At 32.7% G+C, this 9878-nt stretch overlaps 1 protein-coding gene across 2 annotated transcripts in view; it reads left to right on the plus strand.

Moving 5' to 3' along the window:
- The window catches only part of LOC106871644 (calcium and integrin-binding protein 1), a 28996-nt gene extending 19507 nt beyond the window's left edge, over window positions 1-9489 (plus strand). Inside the window, exons 6-7 of one of the 2 annotated variants that reach the window (XM_089366617.1) lie at window positions 3919-4007; window positions 7112-9489. In XM_089366617.1, coding sequence (XP_089222743.1) covers window positions 3919-4007; window positions 7112-7133 — 111 coding nt within the window. In that variant the 3' untranslated portion in view covers window positions 7134-9489. The remainder of the gene's footprint in view (window positions 1-3918; window positions 4008-7111) is intronic. The other variant, XM_089366618.1, reaches the window with a different exon arrangement.
- The last annotated feature ends 389 nt before the right edge of the window (window positions 9490-9878 follow it).

Here is a 9878-nt window from a genome sequence, read left to right on the forward strand (position 1 = left end):
TATTTCATTGACCTTGGATGAATCAAAGTCAGAGTTGACTTCCACTGGATTTGAACTTAGATATAATGAACCATAACTAAATACTGTAAGGTGTTTTGTCTGACACTCTAATAATTCTGTACATTTTCTACGCTATGAAGGTCGACTGAAAAGTTCATAGGCTGACCAAATGAGGTTTATTTTACAACATAGTCCCCCTTGGAGTCCACACACTTCTTCCATCAGTGTTGCAGTGCTTGGATCCCATTGTTAAAGAAGCTTTTGTCCTGTTAGTCAATAAAGTCATTAACAGGAGATATGACATCATCATCAATGCAATACTGGTTCCCCACCAAATGTTTTTTTCATGCTAGAGAACAGGCGATAGTTGAATGGAGCCAAATCAGGAGAATAGGGAGAGTGATCAACCAGTTCAAAGCCACGATGACACACAGCAGCCATTGAAATCAAGGACTTGTGTGCTGGAGCATTGTCCTGATGAAACAAGGCCCCTTTCATAAGTTTTTGTAACTGTCTAGAGCAAGTTGGCTTAGTACTCTCCATTGATGGTATGACCCTTTTGAAGTTAGTCAATAACCACAGTACTTTTTGCATCCTAAAAACTGAGGCCACCACCTTCCCTGCAGATGAAATGACATTGGCCTTCTTTGGAGCAGGTGAGGAGAGATGTTTCCACTGCATGGATTGTTTTTTTTTTTCTGGCTCAAAGCGAATAAGCCAACACTCATCTTGGGTTAGGAAACATTCAAGGAAACCAGTTGGATATGCCACAAACAAGATTGATTTTTCTATGATGTGTTCAGCCTGATACTCTTTTGATCAGGTATCAGAAGACATGGCACCCACCAAGCAGAAACTTGCTCCATGCCAAGTTCTTTGTGAAGAATATTCTCAACTGTCATGAGATATGCTAATAACATTGGACTATTTGATTTATAGCAGTCGTCAGTCATCCCTCACTGTATGGTGGACACAGTCTCAATGTTTTCCTCAATGGTGGCAGTTGCAGGACGTCCAGATCTTGGGTCATCTTCCAGACTCTCCCTTCCACTTCTAAAATTCAACTGCCCACTTTTGCACTGTTGATAAAGTTTGAGAGTCATCCCCTAATGTAGCAATCATGTTAGCATGAAAGTCCTTGGAGGCTAAACTCTTTTTCTGCAGGTACTTGATAACGCCACAGTATCAAATTTTGTCCATTTTCAAGAGAAGTCGCTATTAGTTACTTTTGAAGTCTTCTTTGAACAGTCAGATATTAGTTTAACTTGAAAGAAACAATACAGTAACTAATAAGAACACATGAAATTACAACATGTAAGATTTCACAGCTCTAGCACCACTCCTTCATTGTCAGCCTATGAAATATTCAGCCCACTCTTGTAGTTGTTGTGTGTTACCTATTTCTCCCCCACCCCCACCCCTTGTTTTGATATTCTGGTAATCCATTCTGCACTCTCTCCTTGTTAAAAAGATATTTAATTTTTGCTGGCTTATTTACCCAGCTATAAATAGATGCCATTGGGAAGATAATATTAATGAGAGTCTTGTAAGTGTGCAACACTGGCTTGAAATTCTCTGTAGACTTCTGAATTATTACCATTGATAAGGAAGACACACACACATATATATATATATATATATATATATATATATAAGTGAATAAAACTAGCAAAGGCATGGCTGTGTGGTAAGAAATTTGCTTCCCAACTACATGATTCTGGATTCAGTTGCACTGTGTGGCACCTTGGATAAATGTCTTCTATATCCCTGGGCCAACCTAAGTCTTTTGTGTGGATTTAGTAGACAGAAACTGAAAGAGGATCATCATATATGTACATGCGTGTGTGTGTGTGTTTGTTCTGATATTACATGAGAGTTGCAAATGCATGTCACTGTCATACCAGCAGTATCATTCATTTCCAATATACTGCAAGAACATATCTGGCCATGGGTAAATATTACCTTGCTTAGAAACAGATGAGGGTTGGTAACAGGAAGGGCTTCCAGCTATAGAAAATCTAATTCCATAAACTCCATCCAACCCATGCAAACATGGAAGAGTGGACATTAAGATGATGATATATATATATATATATATATGAAAATATGAAAATTTAAAAGTTTAAAAACCTTATAATATATATATATATATATATATATATATATATATATATATATATATATATATATATATATATATATAAATTTAATGAATGGAGTAAAACGCATATTTTAACTGCATACTTTTATTTCCAAAATATGTTTCGAAGATTACAAATTATACCATCCATAGGAATCGGTGATGTTAAAAATGTAATCTTCTCTTCAGGGAAATGCATTCGAACCAGCTTAAACGTAAGACATTTTAACCGAATATGAGAACTATAGTTGGAGAAGGTTATAATGTAATTTATTTGAAAAAGCCATTGGAGATTAGGATGCTACCAGATAGTACGTTGGACAAGAAGGCAAGAAAAAAAGGAAAGAAAAAAAGAAAAAAAGAAAGAAAATTCAGAGTGTAAAATTGGGAGATAATAAGATGATATAAATCCAATAAAAATTGGAGAGGAATGTTATGTAAAAAAGGGGATGGTAAAGGGGGGTTAATCTTGTATTTCTACAAAAATACTGAGATGAATGTATATAATCATATATACTCATGTATACGCGCATATATACACATACGTACAAACACACACACACACACACACACATATATATATATACACACACATATATATATATATATATATATATATATATATACACACATATATATATATATATATATATATATACATATATAAACATATACATATACATACATGCATACATACATGCACAAGCACACACATATATATATGCATACCCCCCCACACACACACATATATGTATATATACAAACATAAACATATACATACATAAACATACATACATCCAACCCAGCATATATACGCACATGTTCATATATTTTTATTAATAATAACAACAGATATATACAAAAATCTACACAAACACATATAGTTTCATACATAAACATGAATGTACACAAACACACTGAGATACATATGTACATACGAACACTCATACACATACATTCGCACACACATATATTTATGTATGTGTTGTTACATGTATTTACATAGAAACGCATACGCAATAGTATACACTCCTTAGTACGTATATACATACGGTAGATGTGTGAAAGCAGGGGGATATTTATTTTGTCCAAGTTATTTATTAATTAGGAGAAAATAAATACATATAATAATATATATATATATATATATATATATATATAAATCCACACAAAAGACTCATGTATATATATATATGTATATATGAGAAAATGTTAGGGATAATATAACCAAGCTGACTTAGAAAGATGATCAGATTGAATAATTTTGTGAAACAGTAATTATTAAAATAATAGATAAGAGAAAAAACAAAACAATGAATTAATAAAGACTTATGTCAGTTTTAATAATATTGCGAATGAATACTTTCAAATCACAAGATACTGTTAATTCTTATATGCCATCAGTTTAATTCAATGTATTTTCATTACATAATTATACAAAAGGAGGCTACTTGGCAGAATCGTTAGAGCATCAGACAAAATGCTTAGCAATATTTCTTCCAGCTCTTTACATTTTGAGTTCAAATCCCACCAAAGTCAACTATATGTCTTTAATGCTTTCAGGGTCGATAAAGTACAGTGTCATTCAAGCACTGGGGTTGATGATACCAGTTAGTCCTCTCCTCTCAAGATTTTGGGTTTTGTGCCTAAACTGGAAACTATTATGTAATGATGCAATGCAAAACGAATATACAGTATTATTTCTCTGAAATAAATTATAGTTATATCTTTTACTTGTCAAAGTTAGCCTGTCTATACCATTTCATTTTTCTCTGCAGATTATGGAAGAAGCAGACTTAGATAATGATGACTGTTTGTCCTTCCAAGAATTTGAACATGTCCTCTCAAAGTCACCAGATTTTGCATCGTATGTTTATACTAACATCTTTCTTTTTATGATTACCATTTGATATATCAGTTGTTGCTTTAAACAGCCTACATGTGAAATTTTATTGCAGACACACTGCAGCCCATGGTTTTTGAATATTTTTAACATGATCATTGGCATTTTCCATACCTGATGATCTATTCTTTTGGATTCAATGTTTGAATTCTAACCAATCTCACATATTCACCATATTCAAGTACATTGTCATGAATGTTTTTTTTCTGTAGGCAGTATTCCTGATAATACCTGTGTCTGGTAGATCTCAGAGGTATTTAGACAAACAGAACCTATTTAGTTTTTGAAAATCATTCCTGATTACAAAATGTTTAAGAATGAACTCTACTTCAAAGTAACTAAAAGTGAAAACAAGAGCTTGTCTCACTTCATAATAAAGTTGCTGTTTAACCCCAGGTCAACTTTGTTGAAACAGTCCTATGATTAAAAACAGTGATGGAAGCAGGTATTAGGAACATTAAGAACTTGGTCTACCCTAAGGTTCAAGAAGCTGAGGTTGGGAAAGTCAGGCTAGACACTAAAAAACCTCCCATCTCTGTGAGCTGAAAAGCAGGGCAACACTATTCCCATGCATACCCTGTCATTTCCAGCACTGATGAAAGTGTATTCCACACATGACCATCTTGTCTTTTAAAAATATGTGGGGCTATATTTTTGAATGCATCTTTTCCATATTTAATACAGTGGAATGGTTTGAAAAAAACTTTTGCCTCTTATTTCTAGCAAGTTGAGCAATCACAATAATAAAGTAAGTAGAGGCTTGAGGATTATTTGACTTGTTAAAATACGTGTTCTAATAAGAAGTTTCAGACAAAAGAAAAATAGTTGAAATAGAAAAGGAAAATATTTGTGATGGATCAAAAAGGTCATGTGGTTCTGGGTTGAAGTTTGAACAGCTCCACGGCTGACCAGTTTCTGTCAAACCATCCAACCCATGCCAACATGGAAAATAGACATTAAATGCAGGCATGCAACTAAAACGATCATAATGTGTGTGTACATCCAGCTGTAGAAATCATGCCAAAGCAGACGTAAAACTTGGCAGAGCCCTCTGACTCATCTGTTCTTGCCAAACTGTCTAACCCATGCCAGCATGGAAAAAGGGATGTTAAATGAAGAAGATGGTGCTAAAAATCATCTTTATGTCATACTTAACATAAATGCATTGTTGAAGGGCAATTTTCTGCAGTATTCTTCCAGAGATGGCATGTCTTATAGACATGCTTTGTTTAAAATCACAATATATTTTGGAAGGACAAAAATTATTCCAGCAGTGACCAGATACAGTTCAGTCTCATTGAGTCTTCTTAATGATATATACTCAAAGCCAGCAACATGCTTCATGGAGATTTTTCACCTCGAATATGTAGGAAAATAGTGAATGAACATTCAGTGTTATTGCAAATAGCCACCCAGCTGAATAAAAATCCATTGTATGCAAAAGAAGCAGTATTAAATTATAATAGTCATCTATATGTTATACTTAATGTAAATACATCATTGAAAGGCAATTTATTGTGGTATTTGTCCATTGAAAACATCTCATGTGGACGTGCTATGTTTAAAAACAAAATATGTCAGAAGGAAATGAAAATTGTCTCAGAGGCAGCTAGTGAGAACACCAGATGCATTTCAGCCCTGATGGGCCTTGTCAATGGTACATGCTCACATGTGACTGCAAAGCACACTTCATAACCACACATTTCCTCATATATATTTAATCACCATCATTCTTTTAACATCCACAATTCCATGCTTGCATGGATCAGACAAAATCATTGAAGCAGATTTTCTAGGACTAGATGGTCTTCCTATTATCACCCTCACCTGTTTTCATGTCAGGTAATATTTCTCCTAGTCCTTTGAACACAGACAGTATAATAGCTCAGTGCTAGACATGATTTTGTTTTTACAGAAGACTACAAGTGAACAACACTACTTGTCTGACACTGACATTCATTTACAACTAGCACCTGATCTCAAAATAAGGAAACACAAACAACACACTCACACACACATATATACTTATGGTGGATTTCTTGGATCTATTCCATCTCAATCACAGATTTTTTAATTAATTTTTCTTAACTAAACAGTTTGAAACTTCAAATACTGGTATTTTGAAACTACATATACGTCAATAACAAAAAAGCTAGCTGTGGACTTGTTGCTCTATGGTGTTGATTCTTCGAACAGAGTGGTGACATTTAGTAGAGATGACCTAGAAGTTGTTCCTCTTTGATTACTATCGCAAACAGCAGTAGCTTTCTTCAACTGAATACACATTGTTGATTGGTTGAAAATACTCAAATATAACAACTTTAACATGAAATAACTTCTAAAATAGGAAATCTTGTCAAAGACGTTCAGAGTAAACCATGTTCTATGTGAGAAATTCTACCAGTATTCGAAGTTTCAAACTGTTTAGTTAAAAAAAAATTAATTTAAAAAATCTGTGATTGAGATGGAATAGATCCAATTTTTTTCAGTTTGCTTCTACCAAATCCACTCACAAAGCTTAGGTTGGCCCAGAGCTATGAAAAACATTTTCTCAAAGTGACTGCATAGTAGGACCAAACCTAAAACCACATGCCTGTTGTTAGAGTGTCAGACAGAATGCCTTCTGCTCTATGTCAGTATGTGTGTAAATATATGTATGGATGTAGACACATTATATATTTGCTCTGCAAATAACTGAGTGCTCTTCTTTAGTCCCTGACATGTTCTCCAAATAAAATAAAATGCATTTGATTGGACTCAAAGTTTTAATAAAACTTATATGTGTATATCTGTTATGAATGTATTTCTGTGAAAGAACATAAGCAAGGAAAATGATAAACCAGGTGTTTCAAATGAAAATCTGTTGAAGTTATCATTCTTGCTATTATAAATACAATCAACCAGTGATTGTCCTGTAAGAAACCTGTAACCTATAATACTTTTGTTTCTAAAAATACAATGTGAAGAAAGAAAATTTTCTCTATTTTTCAATTTAGCTATCTGTTATGTATGGTTTTTGTTTTTATGTTTGAAAATTAATTCATTTTTTCTTACTTTTTATTTTCCAGATCATTCTGTATCCATTTGTGATTTTCTTCATTTGTCAATGAAGTTCTTCTTTGACTGGAACACAGGAATATTTTTCACTTAAATAATACCAATATTTTTTTAATAACAACTAAAATATATATACTGTTGATTGACTGAATTCAAGATAGTAGTTCACAAATTCTTGAAAATTGATTAATAAGGCAAACCTGCTATTCTCCATACTCTAACCTAAAACAGATACCTCATATGCTTTTTGTTTTCTTTGACTGAATTATTTGTCTATATTTAAATATATAACAGATATTGGTTGAAGGAAAAAATTTAAATATTCATATACATACACACACTCATATACACTTTGATATATATATATATATATATATATATATATATATATTTCCTTTCCTGAGCGTCCAATAATACTATCCATATCACGTCCTCACTTTGTTGTTTTTTTTTGTTTTTTTGTTATTGTTTTTTTGAACTATATATATATATAGCCTTACATTTTACTAATCAGTTATTATTTGAATTTGTGTAAAGGCTTTGGTTTTATTTTGTTTGTTGAAAAATAATGAAATCAGTATTATCTTCATGCTTGATATTTCACTCCATATTGTTTACATTGTTGATCATTGGCCTTCACATGAAACCACAGTTGTTTCAGAGTTTGTTGTTTTATGTTTTGTCCAATGAGGTCAGTTTGTTCATGGAACCTTTTACAAATAGTGCATTGAAATTTTTGTTCTTTACTTTTGGTTATGACTTGATTTACTTTTTTCTTCCTTTTTCTTTCTCTCTCTCTCTTTTTTTTTTTTTTTTTGCCTTGTATTGTATATTTCCTTACTTGGTTGATAATTTGTACAAAGAGAAAAGAAAATGGCCAGTATTCTTAACTGATATTGTTGAGAACCTCAAATGTGTTAGTGTGACTATTCAATATCCTTATTTAACATTCATCCCTCACAATAAACTAAGTAGTATGTCGAAGAGTACTTAATTAAAATACATGTTTCAAAACAGATTTACAAACCAGTAGCAGGAAAATTTTTTTTAAATAAATTTTTTATATTGTTTGAAACCAAAATATTCCAAAATACTTTGTGAATACCACCGAAAATTCAACAAATTTGTGAAACATTTTAAAGAAATTTCTCTACAGTTTTTGAAGATCTGTTCTCCATAAGATCATTGATGATGGAAGTACATTTATTTTCCTCTTAATGTGCTGTATATTACATTTCAAAATTAAAAATCTGACAATTTTGTTGGATTTTTAAGGCTTACACATTCATGTAACATTACCTACTTTTTGAGCTTGAAGTATTACTCCCACCATGGAGGCACAATGACCCAGTGGTTAGGGCAGCGGACTTGTGGTCATAGAATTGTGGTTTCGATTCCCAGACCGGGTGTTGTGAGCGTTTACTGAGCGAAAATACCTAAAGCTCTACGAGGCTCTGGCAGAGGGTGGTGGCAAACCCTGCTGTATTCTTTCGCCACAACTTTCTCTCACTCTTTTTTCCTGTTTCTGTTGTACCTCTATTTCAAAGGGCCGACCTTGTCACACTCTATGTCACGCTGAATCTCCCCGAGAACTACATTAAGGATACACATGTCTGTGGAGTGTTCAGCCACTTGCACGTTAATTTCATGAGCAGGCTGTTCCATTGATTGGATCAACTGGAACCCTTGTCATCATACAGAGTGCCACGATTACTCCCAATACATCATTGAAACCTAACGTTTCACTGTTCTTCGTACTTATTAAAGCATGTCTACTCACATGTGAAACATCAGAAGTATTGATGAAGAGCATGTAGTTTTCAGTCTAGATAAGACTAGCTTGTTCAATCCACATAAAAAGCTAAGATAGGCATGTACCATAATTTATCTTTGCTGTTTTTTGAAATTGTTGTTGCAATTTCAAAAATTTAGGCAAATAAATTAATGTGAAAACAATTAACACGTTGACTGCCACATGTACCACCAGTGATTCATCACAGACTTCACACAACCAACATATCCACCACCAGTGATTCATTTTCATAATTTGAGAAAGTATTTCATTCTGTATCTTTGGCATGGTTTCAAGGACATTTAAATAACATGAGAGCTAAATATTAAAGTTTAATCATGAAATATTGTCAAAATGCAAAAACAATTGTTCTTGTAATTAAACAGTATGCATTGTGATTGGAAATACGTGGTGTCACTGGTAAGTTCCAGTAACAGGCCATGGGAGTTAACATGTTAAATCATTGTTCCATAAAAATATTTTTTTACATACAAAACCAAAAATTTTTTAAGTATCATTAAAGATAGTATATTTTAAATCTATAAAATTCAAGTACATTGTAACATTACTTGTAAGAATTAAAACTAACAAAACATATTTATGCTTTCTTTCACTTGAGTTTCTTGTTGAACGTATAATATCAATCTGATTTTTTCGTTTTCAAATTATAGATGTGTGATTTCAGTTGTTATTTTGATATGAAAATTCATTCTGAAGATGTTTTTTTTTTTTTTTGGTTCTTATTTTTATACAAAGACTCAAACGAATTGTTTTATACTTTATAAAATATCTGATAAATGTTTCCAGTCAATTCTATTGTATTGTTGTTTTCTGTAAAACTATTTTGACTGTGTCACTTTGAAAACTATATATTCCAAACAAGAATCTAGCTGGACAGTTATATTGAGCTGATGAAGGGAAATAACCCAGGAATCACAATACACAGATATTGTTTTGTGCCAAGTGGGGATGCTAAACTCCCTTGT

Source organism: Octopus bimaculoides, chromosome 19 (assembly GCF_046866305.1).
Source record: "Octopus bimaculoides isolate indiv1 chromosome 19, ASM4686630v1, whole genome shotgun sequence".
NCBI classification, from domain to species: Eukaryota; Metazoa; Mollusca; class Cephalopoda; order Octopoda; family Octopodidae; genus Octopus; species Octopus bimaculoides.